The sequence below is a fragment of the Pogona vitticeps genome, chromosome 1 (genome assembly GCF_051106095.1).
Source record: "Pogona vitticeps strain Pit_001003342236 chromosome 1, PviZW2.1, whole genome shotgun sequence".
Lineage (NCBI taxonomy): Eukaryota > Metazoa > Chordata > Lepidosauria > Squamata > Agamidae > Pogona > Pogona vitticeps.
The window spans coordinates 299,116,038-299,132,855 of record NC_135783.1 but is presented as its reverse complement, the minus strand read 5'-3'; the positions used below and the strand labels follow the sequence as shown (position 1 = coordinate 299,132,855).

The 16,818-nt window shown below is 38.5% G+C and overlaps 1 protein-coding gene across 6 annotated transcripts in view; it reads right to left on the bottom strand.

Moving 5' to 3' along the window:
* Positions 1-881: 881 nt before the first annotated feature.
* PSEN1 (presenilin 1) overlaps positions 882-16,818 on the bottom strand; it is a 46,285-nt gene continuing 30,348 nt past the window's right edge. For all 6 annotated transcript variants that reach the window (XM_078391040.1, XM_020810158.3, XM_020810163.3 and 3 more), the window contains 6 exons: positions 15,826-16,046; positions 12,395-12,493; positions 10,074-10,160; positions 8,768-8,941; positions 6,642-6,760; positions 882-4,307 (listed from right to left, as the gene is read on the bottom strand). In XM_078391040.1, the coding sequence (XP_078247166.1) occupies positions 4,152-4,307; positions 6,642-6,760; positions 8,768-8,941; positions 10,074-10,160; positions 12,395-12,493; positions 15,826-16,046 (856 nt within the window). In that variant the 3' untranslated portion in view covers positions 882-4,151. The remainder of the gene's footprint in view (positions 4,308-6,641; positions 6,761-8,767; positions 8,942-10,073; positions 10,161-12,394; positions 12,494-15,825; positions 16,047-16,818) is intronic.

Genomic DNA, 16,818 nt, shown 5'->3' with positions numbered 1-16,818 from the left:
CCACATGTAGGCAAAGACCTTTCTATTCAGGTCGGCTTTCCCTTGAGGTTAGCTCTCTGGGAAGGTTTTTTAAGTTGAGCATTGTGCCTTGTTGCTTTGCATCTGGTTGTTGGTACTGATTTTGTTTACCATTTTCAATGTGGTATTTGAGTCATTTGTATACTTACTGTTTTTAGCTTTTAAAAATTGTATTTTAACAATGTAAACTGCCTTGGGTCCTTTTTAAGAAGAAAGGTGGGATAGAAATATTTTAAATAAATAAATAACAAATGGGGAGTGACATGCAGGAGGAATTGGGAATAATAAATAGACAAGAAGAAGCAGAAGTTACCCAACTGTGTACAAAACATAACTTTCAGATTGGAAGTTCCTCAGAAGGAATTCCATAATTCTATAGGAATTTAATGGTCATAGGTAACAATATTAAGTTTAAAACCAGGTGAAATGTGAATATTATACAAGGTGTAATCATAGTACTAGTCTAATAATGAGCAGAATTTTGTTTTTGCCTTTGTCTACATTCTGGGTATTTTCCTAAATTAATTCATTTTCCAGTCAAGAGATAAAAAACAAACATATCAGTTAAAAGTGACCTCTGGGCAAACAAGCCAAAGATCTTATTGAGGAAGGTCAACAGTGTAACCACAATTTTCCATATCTGTTGGCCTCAATTTATTTTAATCAAATTACTCCTACCTAACTTCCATTGAACCATCTGGACTTTAGTAACATTCTTCTTCGTTACTACAAAGATATCAGGGTAATACGTATATATATATATATATATATAGTTTTTGGATGAGGTGCACTTGTTTTTAATTCATTCAGGATTTATGTACAGTTCTGCAAGTATTTCACATAAATCACGAGAGACACACTCATAAGATTCATGCATCATTTATTTTTAATAATTTGATAAATACAGGGAAAATTGCAATAACCTATCAAAATTATATTTTAATTGAAAAGTTTTTAAAAAGCTTATTCACATTTACTTCAGATTATGTACAAACCAGTGTTTGAAAAAAACAAAATAAAATGCTTGAGTCAAAATCCATTTCTACTCTATTTCCAGTATTCCCATTAGCAGATAAATACCATGAGACAAGATTCGTACCATAGTATAGATCCAAGTACTGTACATTTCTTGATAATGGTCTTCGTACATAGCTGCCAAAATAATTTACCAGTAAAGCTTTTCTATAGCTCAACACTCACTTCCAATGAACTCCAAATTTGCTTCTAATACACTCCTCTAATATTAGTCTAGCTGCATCAGAGATGTGTTGTGTATAAGGAGAAAATCTAAGATCTTGTGAACCAAAGGTATACTTTATAATTTAAGAAAGATTCAGCTATTTCAGCTTACTACAGCCCTTAATGGTTTGGTAGAAACCTGGGTGGAATAGATCTGTCTGCAATAAATTTCAATAAGGAGAGAAAAATACATTTCCACAATATTCCTGTAATGCCTAATATGACATTTCAAATTTCTAAAAATTTCAGCAGTCCATAACCATTTGTGCAAAGCTGAAAATAAGAGAGCTTATCAGACAACATAACTACTGAAGAAGCAACCAATTTTGTCAAGTCTGTTTAACAAAATGTGTGAATATTTAGCCAATGATACTATAGGATTGTTGCCATTCGAAGGATACTGAAATCTAATATATTCAAGAGGATTTGACTAAATTAATCATCTGGTTTTTCTCCTAAAACAGTTCCAATAATTAAACTAGTTTCCAGGAGGAAGATTAGGCTAATACAGTTTTTGTGCCCAAATTCTGATTCTGACTACCACCCTCCAACCTCTTTCATTTGAGTCTTGAATCGTATTGCTGTGGTTAAATCTGGTCTAGCAGTTTACAAGATACAAAATGGTCCACTTATGTTTCAGACTATTCCTCATCTTTTACTTCTTAGATGTTTAAGATCCAAATTAAGTGCTAGGTTTACTTCATCTAAATCTTGTGTTCAAAGCATTAGTCAAAAACAACTGATCTTCTAACTTGATGGCCAAATAAAGCAGAGAAATTTGAATAGTTTTGGTCTAGAAAAATCTTCCTTGTAATCCTGTATACTTCGGACCTCAGGTAGGGCCACATGACAAAACCAAAGGCGTAAGCCGCTTGTTACAATAATTTGAAGAAAGTGGAAGACTAGTACAGTGAATTTATTTTAAACAAGTTTCTAAAGACACCCTCAATTCATGGAAAGGCTTCTGTTTGCTTCTGGGACAATTTCTCCAGATAGCATATCACATTTTAAATGATGTGTACTGCTAATAACTCAGAAAACTAGGTCGTGGCTCTAAAGGATAAACTACAAACAGTAGTATGAGGCTTTGGCAATGATATTCTAGCATCTTTTTATTGACTTTTCCCCTCCCCAAGATGAATGCTCAAGTGAGAAATAATGACATTACAAATAAAACAACAACATCCAAAGGTTCAACCTAGATCCCTTTCCTTAACTACTAACTGGAAACAAAAACCTACTATTTACACCAATAGCTCACAACGTTTCAGACTGACAGACACAACAGATTTTTCATTTTATTAATGCTTATCCAAAGAGAACTCAATAGGTAACTGTCAGTCATTCAGTGGTACAGGATTAGTTAGGCAAGTATATTTTATTTTAATAAAAATGTTCTAATTTCTAGATTCTAGCTTGGGGCAGGTGTCATTCAAGGCAGTCAAGGAACAGCAACACAGCCAATAGAGTATTATATGATGGAGGCCTTTTACTGATATAACAGAAACTCCCATCTGAGTTTTTCTGGAATGTTTCCCAATGGAAAATATAAATTTTAAATGTTCATTAAGAATGGGACATTATAACATTTCTTTTCTGAAATGATCCTGCAAGCAAGAACCTGGTATTTTGGTTATCAACCATGCCTAAAAATCCATATTGATATAATATTTTTTATCTGTATGTTTTCAAGAGGAATGCTCCACAGCAGTCCTGTGGGAATAAATTTTACATGGCCTTCAGCCTTACAAAATAGTTCTTTTTTGTCTTATGATACAAGATAAAATATTTTACATAATGGCTCAAAGAAATGCCAACAATTATATGAGAACAAAAGATGAATTTAAACAATCACCACTTGGAAAAAGAAAAAGAAATGAAAGAAAAATTTTTGGTTGAAGTATATCTTACAAGCCGAAATCCTAACATTTGGTTTCACATCTGGCACGCAAATGGCCTCAGTTGCTTCTAGCTGGCAGTTAATGAGCTGGTGCTGGGATCCTCGATGCCACACATGTCCATTGTCTTAAGTGTACTCTTGAGAACCTCAACGGAGACTCATTAATTGATCAATAGAAGGCACTGAAAGATACTGTCTAACTTCAACAGGATTTCAGCCACTATGCTGCGGCTTTAAGTGTCTAATCATATTTGAATATATTATAGACAATATAATTCCAAAATAATATTTTGCAAATTTTGGAGGAAAGAACTGAAATTTGGAAATTGTTTATATAAGTGAAAATCTACTGAAATCAAGGGTCCCAAACTCTGATCTTATGAGTACTTCCTGCAAATTGAATCCAAGAAATATTGGCAGCAGAATCAGGAAGTTTGCGTCCTCTGCTGAAGAATTCTAGAAATTTATTGTGCCAGCTTTACATGAATTTTTCAGATTTAACATAAAGCATGTAGAATAATTTGCACGGTTTTTATTTTAGATAATACAAAATCTTCTAATTCACAAGCCAGTTGTTGCTCTCCTGGTAACTAACACACAGTGCAATCAGGATGAGAAATCCTGACAATGGATGTTCTGGAGCCACACTGACTCTTCAGCCATTCAGATCACTTAGGTTGATTTACCCTTCCACTTTCCTTTAACTTCTCCCTTCGCAGTCTTGAACAGCAGGATGAAGGTGCAGTCAGTCTGCTGAGCAGTTATGTTGCTGGTGAAAGCACAGGTATCTTTTATACATATGGTCCTTTTGAAGATGTATGTCTGATTGCTGTGGAGTCCTGTAACTCATTTGTTAAAAGATTATTTTTATAGACAAGAATCCATTAGTGCCCAGCACAGTGGCTGTTTTAAGAAATGGAAGGGAAATCATTTCCCCCTCCTGTATTTGCTACAGATGATACAAATGTTCAGAGGTGGGCAACTCAGCAGTGTGCTAGATATAAAACTGATGGGATGCTAACTGGTCCATAAAAGGCTGCACCAAGTTATCTGTGGCAAAATAGAAAACAAGCCCGAAGGTTACAGAGATTGGAAGAGCTGGTAAGGCCTTCTTAAAAATGGCAAGCAACAAGAGGGTAAGGCACAGGCCCTAGGGGGAAAATGGGAGACAAAAAGGTAAATCGAAATTAGATGATAGAACTCTTAACACAAACTATTACAGGTTATGCTTTGCTGCTTCCGTGAAAAACGACTTGAATTGTATGGAGTCTCATTATATGCTAATCCTCAAAGGAATGATCACTTTATCCTGTGGATTCAAAAACTGGGACAATCTGATGTGGACAAACTGCCATTAGACATTTTCTGTAAACAGATGCTGTAAATAGATTACGTGCTGAACTTTTATCACTGCCACCTCTAGGGCTGTTCTCAAATGGAAAGTGGTGAGATTACCAGAATAGTGATATGTGCTAAAGATGCCAAAAAAAAAACAAAAAACAAAAAAACAAAAACAAAAACACCACACAACAACAACAACAAACCATAGCTTCATCTGGCTAGGAAAAGGTTTTCCCTCCATCCCTGGTATCTGATAATGGAGGAAGCCTGGTGAGGAGACAGCATTGTCAGCTAACCTGTAAAGCCTGAGAAGGGACAAACAGGAAAACCTCTTCTCACCAAGCAGATAGAAACTGCCTGCCCAGCGTCATACACAGACTGATATCCAGACACTAGCTAGATGCATTAGTATTTTTTATCAGATAAACTAATCGCTTCAGAACAGCTGGGGAAAGGAAGAGACTCAAAAGTGTCAGGCAGTGGTAGAATCATGAAAGGGTCTAATCTGCTCAGAATAATTTCAGTCTCTTCTTTTGAGTTTATGGCTCTCATTTAAAATTAAACAGCATTATATTCAAGCAATGAGTTTTTGCTAATGAGTGCTGAGACACCATATTATTGGTAAGCAAAATGGAACAACAATGTCCGTTTCTACTCTCTTCAACTGTATTGTACATTTTGGCAATTGAAGAACAGGGAAGGATCTCTGCATTTTCTTCCCTTCTTATTTAATGCAGTAATTTACTCCTGTTTTGAAAGAGTAGGAGACGGGTAGAAATAATGGGTACATGAACACAGTAGACACTTTATTTATTTATTTTTTTTTGCATGAGAGGATTTGGCAGACACATCTTTTCCTGACTGCCAAGCTAAATGACATCTAGTTTCCTGACATTAAAATAACCTAGATGTCCACTCTCTATTTATTTCTTAATACAGTACAGTATTTTAAATTTTTACCTTATTACAATGTATTAAATAACACTGGATATCTGAATATGTTGATCAGATTTCTGCTGCTACTCTGCAATTCTTTCCACTCAGTGTCATATTGAGGATGTTAATGGCTATGGATCGACTTTCAAACCAGAGGTTTAGATAAGTAAGAAAAGGCATATTTCTTGAAAACAGTTGTCTGAAGCACTGCTCTACCATGAAGCAAAAAAAGTGTGCTGCTTATATACTGCCCCATAACACTCACGGTTTACAATTGAATTATGCAGGCTACCCATTGCCCCTGCCCCCAGCAAGCTCAGTACTCAATTTGCTGACCTCAGAAAAATGGAAAGCTGAGTTAACCTTGAGCTGGCTACCTGGGATTGAACAGGTTGTGAGCAGAGTTTTGGCCGCAGTACTGCAGTTTAACCATGAGAGGATTTTAGATGAGATTAATAAATCCCTGTGATTTTTTTCTCAGTTACTTCCTCTAGGAAGCCCCTTTTGGATACTTCTGACAGTATAAAGGAGCCTGACCAATTCAGTTGTTTGGTATTTTACAATGATCCATTGTAAGACTGTTTCCTGCAACAACTAGGCACACAAATTAATTCTGTGTTTCATAACTCTAACACAACCATGTGTTTTCTGTGAGGTGGGAAAGAATCACTTTCCTAATATGTTAATACCACTATTCAGTCAATATCAGATTATGTATACTTACTACAGGTGGAGTTGAGTGTTTCATCCCCACTCCTCCCCCCCCCCCACATTTCCAGTTTCATCAGTTTTCAGACATAGAGATTGACAAGTTTGAAGAGGAAAGCCTCCACAATCCATGGGGGCTTTCCATGTTAGTTGGAACAGAGTGTGCCCATCAATCCATAGAAAATAGACATAATTTGCTGACAACTGAGAATATCAGAACAACACGGGGTATGTCTGGCATTAAACCTTGTCCGCTGATTTTTAAGGGAGGAGAGAGCACATATATGGCACAAATGAAAAAACTGATGACTGCAGAAAGTACCTATATGAGATAATAATGATACTGAAGCGATAAAACAGATTGTAAAAAAGAAAAGAAGAGTGGAATAGTGTTCCAAGGTCAGGTCTCTAGAATTCCATGATTCACTAGCAATCATTTTGCTTTGACACTAAGCAATACAGTAGGAAATTACTATAAATACTCAGTTATTATACTCACAATTAGAATGGCTACAAAGCAGGCTAAAGTTGTGTTCCAGTCTCCACTGGCTGTTGCTGAAGCTTTGCCAACTAGAACACTGTAAAAAATGAAGTCTCCTAAGCCAAGCTTAACACCCCCTGCAAAAGAAAAAGAGGACAAAAAATGTTTACTTGTTCCATTGCTCAACCATGAAATTAAAGCTACCAACTGCAATAATTTAAGTTAGTTGTGACCCAAGGATCAAATGGAGCAGTAAAAAGGACCTGACTTTTCTGCGCTCAATTACAAAGTGTGTCTCTATTTTACATCATTATTCTAACATTTTGATTTTTTGTATCAAACAGATGTGATTGAACAAACCTGAAAAAACACATCAAAGTTCCAGGATTTGAACTAGATTAAGTTAGTAAAGAATCAAAAATAGTATCTGGTAAATGAGCCAAGATATGAGTGGACAAGCACGCTGAGGAAGCTGGGGGAGGGGGGGAATGCACTTTGCCCAGGGAATGGGAAAGTGTGCAGAAAGAGGAATGTGCAGCACCCTAAGAAGACCTGCGAGGGTGCAGAGCCAAACTGGGCTGAACCACCAAACTGGAGTGGTAGATTACAGTCTCTATATGGCAAGTTTCCCACACCTCTCATCAGCAGAAAGGACAGTAGCACTGGCCATGTAGTCAACTACAGGTTAATTGTGTCCCACTGCACAATATATTTTCTATTCCTTCTTATTTTATTCTCACTTTATTTTATTGTAACTGTATCAAATGATTATGTAATGTTCTTGTGTTTTATTGTTTTATCCTATACTGGAAGCCACCTAGAGTGGTCGAGTAGACCAGATAGGTGGAGTATAAACAAACAAACAAACAAACAAACAAACAAACAAATAATAAAATTTTAAGCTGCCACAAATATTTTCACATAATTTCTGTATCTTGTGAGTATTGTGATCAAGTGTATAATGTATTCTCAAAGACTTTCATGGCCGGGATCTGATGGTTATTGTGGGTTTTTCAGGCTCTTTGGCCATATTCTGAAGGCTGTTCTTCCTAACGTTTCGCGTTCAGAGGATGAAGATGCCGGCCACAGAGACTGGCAAAAATTAGGAAGAACAACCTTCAGAACAAGGCCAAAAAGCCCGAAAAGCCCACAACAACCAAGTGTATAATGTTGGTAAATCCAATGGAATCAGTATGTAAATGATTTTCTTATAACCTTCCACCTGAAAAAGCAGCTTTTTGCCTAGAGGGCAGATTATTGCTTGGAGTTTGCTGTTTTGGCTTAAAATGATAGTTTTCCTCCATACAAAGCCACACCCAGTGCCCCCATGTCTCCTACCAGACTCTCAGTAAAATTTTTAAAGGATTTATTTCTAATTATAGTGCATGGTTACAATTACACCTATGTTTATGGTTCAGTGTATACACTGTTATCTACAGTAACATGACAATTATCACCTTGTCAGACTTTCAGAAATATAACATTCAATTAACAGAAAACAAGAAGGCATCTGTACTTTCATTAAATAAGACTCAAACAGTGCCTTAAAATTTTTTAAGTTTTTAAGTTAAAATGATGGCTTTGCTTCTCTTAATATCACACATGGCTGTTACCCATGAGACATCTAGTCCCTGATGCTTTGTTTCTTTATTTTACGGAGACAGATCTCCTGCCCGCCCCCACCTGTACACACGGCCTGCCACCCACACACATGGGTGCCCCGCCCACCCACAAGTGTGCCCTGCTCCTCCACATGCACCCCACCCCTTCGCACATGTGCGCAAGTGCGCTCCGCCCCTCTGCGTATGTGCGCGAGCACACCCCACCCCTCCCAAACTGGTCCGCGACTCAGAAAAGGTTGGGGACCACTGCACTATACCACACTTCTATTACCGCTTCCTTTGTAGTCTTGAAGCTAGCAATGGCCAAAGCATCTATGTTTCATTCTCACAATGGCAACTATGTTTTTTTACAAAGATACAAATGTAGCACTATTTTCTCAGTACTAGAAAATAATCATATGAAAAGTATATTGCATTGAATGAAAGGCTACAAGTAGATAAACAGGTATTGGAAAATGGCAAGAGGCCTATATGTTTGCTGGATCTGAAGGTAATGCATGCTTATTTTCAACTGCTACTTACTCTCCTCTGGGTCCTCACTTGCTAGGGAATTGGTAGGGAGTGCTTGAACAGCAGCTCGTGTTTCAGGGGTTGATTCCAGAGGCCCTATCCTATTATCGCGTTGCTGTTCCCATTCTTGATTGAAACCTCCATCATCAGCCTCAGCACCTGCATTTTGGTTCTGATTTGCTGTGACTGAAAGAGCAAAGAAATCTGGAACATACTGATATAACAAGCTTAAATGACAAGTGATTCCAACAATGCATAATGTAATCAATACTGGATGGATGAAGAAACAAAATAGGTTTCCCTGAGCTTTGAGAAAATCAAGGTATGTTGGAAAACATACTGCTGGTGGGTATCTGAAAATTATCCTAAGTATATTTTAAGACACATTTACTCATGATAAATGATTTGGCCTTTTTGCATTTTTGTATTTCAGAACATAAGGAAGTATAACCTAAATGAAAAGCGTTCACACAGACTTTGTCCGCAAGTCAGTTCACAGGAGAAGATCATTGGGATGGAGACAGGAAAGTGCTTCACTGGCAAACAGCTCAAGGGCAATTCACCATGGATGGCTGATGGCAGAATGAAGAGAGAGAAAACCAATTGCTAGCTGGCTATGGTGCATCAGATCTTTTGCCATGGCCTCACAGATCAAGAAAGGAAAAAGATGGTACACCTCACAAAGGCTGGGTTCGCTGAACATGTGTTAGTCATCCCAGTCCTTCGTGACAGTCACAGCTGAAGACTATAAAAAGATGATCTTTTCTCCTCCACCTGTTTCACTTTATAATCAATCAATGAATACAGTAAAGGGGTTGACTTCTTTGTGTCGTTTCAGCTCTCTTTATATTGCAGTTTAAGTTTCTGGGTCTCATTAAAATAACAAAATAACAAATAATTTGCTATTTATGCTGATGTGACTTTTAAAGTAAGGAGAAGTACCATTCAGTATTTTTTTGCTTATGTCTGCAGGAGATACCGGGCAGCAGAAAAAGGGACATGAGAATCATGAGGCCAATGAATCCTCATAAAAATAAAGAGCACGGGTCATTCTTGACTACAGCAGAGTTACATCCTGTTCTAAGAGAAACAATCTTTTGGAATTTATATTAGTTTGTTTAAATTGGTATCTCCATCAAATATGATCCCTTGTCATTTTCAAATTATAACAAAAATAGAACACATTTTATTCTAATACTTGATTAATAAAAGTGCTTTTTAACAAGCTTTGGAGAGTTAATCTGATGCTGCTCATAAAAAGGCTTTGTAAAGCTGTTTGAGAAAAAGAGAAAGCAAAACAAGCATAAATAAACCTCACCTTCTTTATCGTAAGTGGAACTTTTGTTATCTCTCTTTTGGGCTTCAGGATCTCCCTCAGCCATGTTCACTAGCCATATCATTGTTGCTATTGGAAAAATAAGAGATTCTCTGGTTAACTGCTACTTGAAATGAATAATTAAAAGTCAAATAACAAATTGGCAATATTTAGATTTTTTTATCAGTTGAAATGTGCAGTATGCATATGGAAAATTTACAGTGTGAATTAATAGAAGGAAATCCAGTCTACTGACAAGGCATATGCTAACCCAAATAGACAGGTTTACATGTTCTACTTCTACTCCAGTCATAGTATTATTCATTCCACAATATCTGCATTCAATGCCCAACTGGTTACCTTGCCCGAATGGATCAGTTACTGTATTTGCCAGCGCACAAGGCGTCCGGCCGTATAAGACGACCCCCCAACAGGAGGAGGAGGAAGAGGGGAAACGGGGGGGTGGCGGGTGAGTGAGCGTGTGGCTGGCTCAGCGGCGCGGGGCAGCGGGCAGCCCGGCGGTGGCTCAGGCATGGCAGCGAGAGGGTGAGGAGGAGCAAGAGGCTGAGGAGGAGGAGGAAAAGGGAAACGGGTGGGTGGCGGGCAAGCGAGCGTGCTGGCTAGGCAGCGAGAAGGAGAGGAAGAAGGCAAGAGGCTGAGGAGGAGGAGGAAAAGGGAAACGGGCGGGTGGCAGGCGAGCGAGTGTGCAACTGGCTCAGCGGCATGGGGTGGCGGGCAGCCTGCCGGTGAGCTCTGGCCACTCAGGAATGGCAGGCTGTGATTCCCTACCTCCATACAGACCAACTGCCTGTCTGCCTGCCTGCCCGCCTGCCTTCCTCCCCGGTCAGCGCAGCCCCGCGGCATTCAGTGCACCCGGCGTACAAGACGACCCCCCACTTGGAGGCATTTTTTTGTGCCCAAAAAGTCATCTTGTACGCCGGCAAATACGGTAGTACACACTGTGTCTCAGAAAGTTACACAGAGGTCAGGAGGTATAAAGTTTAACATACGTTTTAAAGTGGTGAATATCTTTAGAAGTGCTGTACAATGTGCAAGTGTTGTCTACCCAGTACAAATTCACACAGTAAAGCTAAGATAGGAAACTCTGTGCTCTTCACATGTTCTGGAATACATCCCCCATAAACCCCAAGTACAATGGCCAATGATAAGAATAAAGGTAAAGTTTCCTCTTGACAAATTGTCCAGTTATGTCAAACTCTAGGGGACAGTGCTCATCCCAGTTTCCAAGATGTAGAGCCAGTGCTTGTCCAGAGACAGTTTCTGTGGTAACATGGCCAGCGCAACTAGACACGGAACACTGATACCTTCCCACCGTGGTGGTACCTATTTATCTACTCGCAATTTTACATGCTTTCGAACTGCTAGGTTGACAGGAGCTGGGACAAGTGATGGGAGCTTACTCCGTCGCATTATTCAAACTGATGATCTTTTGACCTTGCAGCCCAGAGGCTTTGCGGTTTAGCCCACAGCACAGACATGTAAAATTTGTAGCCATGGGGAAAACCATTTCCACCCCTTTCTTTTCTAAAACAAAATAAAAAAACATTTTTAAAAGAAAAAACTGAAATATATATGCTATTTATTTTCATATACAATTTAGCCTTATTTTACTGCTTTAGCAATGTAAAATGCTTCATTAGTAACTTAGCCTTATAAGTAAAATATAAAAGCTTTCATTTTGTGCATGTGAAATAGTAAATATATCATATTCTAAAGAAAGTGTTGCACTCTTTGCACAGGAATTCACAAACCATGAGAAAAACTTTAAAATAATTTCACTCATTCTGAAGAGGAAAAATAATTCACCAGAAGGGTTTTTCTAGGCTCCCCCAAATTTTCAATTTTGATATAGAAAATAGTAAATGAATGAAAATTTGTTCCTAGGGCTAGGGGGAACCAAGCAAAAACAAACTAGTTCCCTTAGTAACACAAACACCCCAGGATGTATTCTTCTTCCCCTGGCCTTAACATTTGGGAGCAGGGACCAAGTCATTTGAAAGGTACCAAGTTGTCTATCCTTTAAAGAACGTGGCAGTACCAAAACCAAACGTCTGCTACCGCCCTGACCAAATTAAACCCTTTTCTCTCCTTCCATTTATTTTTTCCTTCCATTTACATTTAAGATGGCAGAAAATGTTCTTTTTATCTTGGGCTATCTTATATAATACAGGTTTCTGAGCAAGCAAAGACGTGAGGAGAGGAAACATGACACACACTGCATACTTCAACAAAAAATCAAATCATTAATTTCCCTCCCTTCAGGAACAGGCATCAGATTACAAATCACAACTCTATGCACTCACATGAGTAAATGAGTGCTGGGAACAAAGTCTCATTTCTTTCTTGAGCAGTTTCAACGAGCATACGAAGAGGCCCTTTGGGGCACAATACGGCAACCAGATCTGCAAGATATAAATTGGAATTACAACAAACAAACCAGAAATATCTGCTTTTCTCCAGAAAAACTGGTATCGAATATATTACCTATTCTTAAGCCCATAAATTAGCATCAGATATTGGAAACCTTGCTCTCTTTTTTGGACTTGAACCCCTCACATCCTTTAGTCAGCATGGCTACTGGGCAAGTCTGGGAGTTGTAGCCCCCCCCCCAAATAACTTTTCTAAATTCTGTAAATTACATTGCTATGTAAAGCTCATGTAACAACGTTTTGAACACGTTAGTTCTTCCAAAGGAAAAAACTTGGTGTATTCTGTGTCAGTCACATAGATAAAAGATTAAATGCAACAGTCAAATGTATTGGATTCAATGCAATTAACAGGAACACATATACATTATAAAGGCTAAAAGACATGATTAAGGAGTTAGCCACAGTAGCTAAACAGAACCTCCAGTTTCAGAAGCACTATCACTCTTACTAATTCTGAAATCAATGTCCCTGTGCTAAGAGGATTAGAGTCCAAACAAAATGCCTTAAGAAACAAAAGGGAAGGGTATGCATGGCTTAAAGCTGCAGAAAGAATATGTCACTATTCAGTCCAAAATACGACTCAAGATCATTTGGTTTGTGGCCAATCACATTCACAAAAAGTTCTTAGGAAGCCAACCTGATTCCTACACCACAAGGAGTGTACATACACATTCCAATCAAGTGGTAAGATTGATTGTATCATTCTCTTCTACTCAGTTGAAACATGTACAAGCAAGTGGTTTCCATAGTGCTGAGTTTCTGAGACTTACTCCACTTTATATTTCTCAAAATGTCAGGTTTCAATAAGGCATGTGTATGTGGAGGGATTTTAAAAGCAATGACACTGCTATAATAAATGATTTACTGAGCTGGGTACCAATTCCCAGATTGGCACAAGTGAATTTTCTCATGTCCACCCTGGAATGTGAGAGCTACTGGGATTTTTTTAAATAAAAAGAATAAAAAAACTTCCTCTTCTGCTTGTCTAAAGAAAAGGCACAAAGGAACCTATAAATCAAATACAGACCATTCAAATGCCTAATCCTCTCACTAGAATGAGTTGATCTAAAGTACTAAAAAAGGCTGGATTACATCCAGACCAGACTGTCTTGATAAAACAGGTCACTTCAACGAATGGCTATGTCAAACACCATACAGAGCAGTCAGCAGGCCAGTTCTTACTCTCGAGGACTAGGATCCAGGAATTATGAGATAGCCTCCCTATGTGTTGTAATTCTTTTAGTCTCTCTGCAAGAAGGGTCTCTATCAACTCTAAAAATTCATTAATAAGGGTAAGGAACCCAGTGGGGTATATGAAAACAGTGCAAATGACTCTGGCTGGAAGGAAAAATTATTAGGTCCTATGTCTATGCAGATGTTTTGTTGGCATACATTCTTTTGGATTCAAGTCAAAATTAACAGTGCTATGCAATATTCTGCATGCCCTGCTAGATTCTGATAGTAAGCTTTGCCCATAGTGGATTAAGCAGAGTGTTGAAGAAAAAAGTGCAAGCAAATTTAGTATATAGTTCAGGGCTTCTTTAGAAGGAAATATCCAAGAAAACTCCACAGATCTGCCCCCTCTTCAGACTATGGACAAATGACTACATGAGCCCTCACCATTGTGAAGATAACCCCTTGATTTAGTGTGCAGCAACCAGAATTACATATCAGTTTAGAACGTTCTGTAATCTCATCATTTTAAACAATACTTCAGTGACCTCTATGGATACCAGAACCTGCTTGTATTTTAAACATCCCCCATTTTTTAAACATGTGGGTGGGATTCCCTTTGGGCAGACTTTAGCAAGCCTCTTGAAGGGAAAAAACCCTCTCTGTTTATGCCCCAAGGAACAGCTGATCTGAGAGGGCATAAGCAGATAGGGACAGATGAAGAGACTAATATAAAAGGATTATATTTGTTATTTTGAATCTGTCAGGGTCTCTGGACCCCAAGAATACAAAGCAAATAATTTCTGATGAATCAGGGATATTTGTTGAATATCCCCTACCCACTGTGTGCTGCCTTTCTCCTGCAGTGGGATGCAAAGTGGCTCACAAATCATAAAAAAGAGAGAGAAACCCATCAAAACAACACATAAACAGCAATTTATAAATGATTAAATAAGGAATAATTAAAATTGTCATTACAAAAACAAAGTAAGAAACATAAAACATTTAAAAACATATTTTAAATGATATGTTGGCTGCAAACATGTAGCAACTACCTATGTTAAAAAGAGATATTAAATACTAGAAGCCTGTTGGAATAAAAATGTTTTCAGCTGAAAAGGGAGAAAGGTGGCCTATAAAGAAAAGAAAAGAAATAAGGGAGAGGAGAGAGGGCTAGTCTAACCTCATGGGGGAAGGCATTTCATAACCTAGGGGCAGCCACTGAGAACGCCTGCTGTTTGGTCCCTGTCAAACATACCTGTAAAAGTGATGGGACTGAGAATAAGGGCCTCCCTGGATAATCCTAAAATCCAAGAAGGTTTATATGGGGAGATATGGTCTCTCACATAGCCTGGATCGAAGCCACATAAAGCTTTATAGGTCACAACAAGTACTTTGAATTAGGCTTAGAAAGGAACCAGCAGCCGGGGAGTATTGTAACCGGGCAGTTATGTGATTCCTGTAACCATCTTAAATTAACAATCTGGCAGTGGTATTTTGGACTCACTGAAGTTTTGGATCAGTTTCTAAAGACGGTTCCAGATTAGGGGTATCACCGCTATAACTAACACATATGTCACTATAGCCAGTCCTGAAACCTCTAGGAATGAGTGCAGTTAACATACCAGTTTTAACTGTGCAAATGGTCTCCTGACCACCTCTGAGACCTAGGCATTCAGGCTCAGGGATGAGATCAGGAGTCCACTCCAAACGGCAATCCTGTGTTTTCAGGTGGAATGTAATTGCATCCATCACAGACTGCAATCCCATTCTCTGATTTGTTTTTCAACTGATAAGGAGCACATCTGTTTCATCTGGATTAAACTTCAGTTTATTCACTCTTATCCAGTCCATTATTGACACCAGATATTGATTTAGAATCAAAGCACCTTCCTTGGAATTAGACAGAAAGGAGAGATAGAGTTGGATGTCATCTGCATACTGTAACTAAGGCATGAGTTACTATAGCCAAACGGAATGTTTCAACAAAGGGACACAGCTGGCACTCTAGCTTTAACATCACAAACAAGCTCACGCCCACCTCCAAAACCTCAGCTTCGAGGCTCAGAGAATGAAGAAACATGAAATAAACTGCTGTTGTTTCCAGGAAATATTTGGCTTGAAATACTTACCATACACTGAAATTACTGCCAAGATGAGCCACGCAGTCCATTCAGGAAGGTATTTGATAAATACCAAGGCCATCAGAGCACTTATCATAATGAGATAGGCCTGCTGAAGCCGGAGAGGGCCCTTCCAATGGATGCAGATCATTCCTACTACACCAAAATTCCAGATCATGAGTGCAAGTGTAATGTAGTCCATAGCAACATTATAGGTTTTAAACACCTCCCTATGAAACACACAAAAGATTAGAGAAAAATCAGATAATGGTAGGAAAAAAATTAAAAAATATTACTAGGTTTTTCCAAACAGTAAAGTACTTGATGACAAAGCCCAGGACTTTCTTTTTCTCTCAGTCCTAGCTTGAATTAATACTTTATAAAAATGAATCGCATTACATGGAGTATTTGGTTCAAGCTTCACTTCAATTTCCCACAGGAAAACTCAAATGGCTCTCTTCTACAGTGTAAGAGGTTCTGTTCATGTGAAAACTGCCGTTTCAGCTTCAGAACAGGAACCGGAGCCAGCAGATGTTTTTGCGTCCACATAGAACGCAAAGCCACTTGCTATCATCGGAGGAAAGAGCCACATGAGTTTTCCGGTGGGATAGAGAGGGGAATCAGATCCACTTAGGACCTGTGCATGCCACTCTGCAACCTGTCTAGCTCCTTGCATCAACAAGGAGCTTAGGAAAACACAATCCCTGCTTTTAGGTGAAGATGGCTTCCTCTGATTGTTTTGCCTTATACAAGATGGTATAATAACTGCTACGGAAAAAATCTCTGCTAGTTCCATCAGAAAAGGAATGAAAATGGGTTTTAAACATATATTTTCTGGGTAAATTTTAATGTTTCAAGTATTGATTTTAAAGGAATAGTGTAGTATTTCTTGTTCTACAATCCTGACTACAAAGCAAAGCCAAAGCATCAAGTTCTAGGTCTTGCTGCCAAGTGTAGTGTCACAACTTGCCACACCATCTCTCTTTACTGGGAACAACAAAT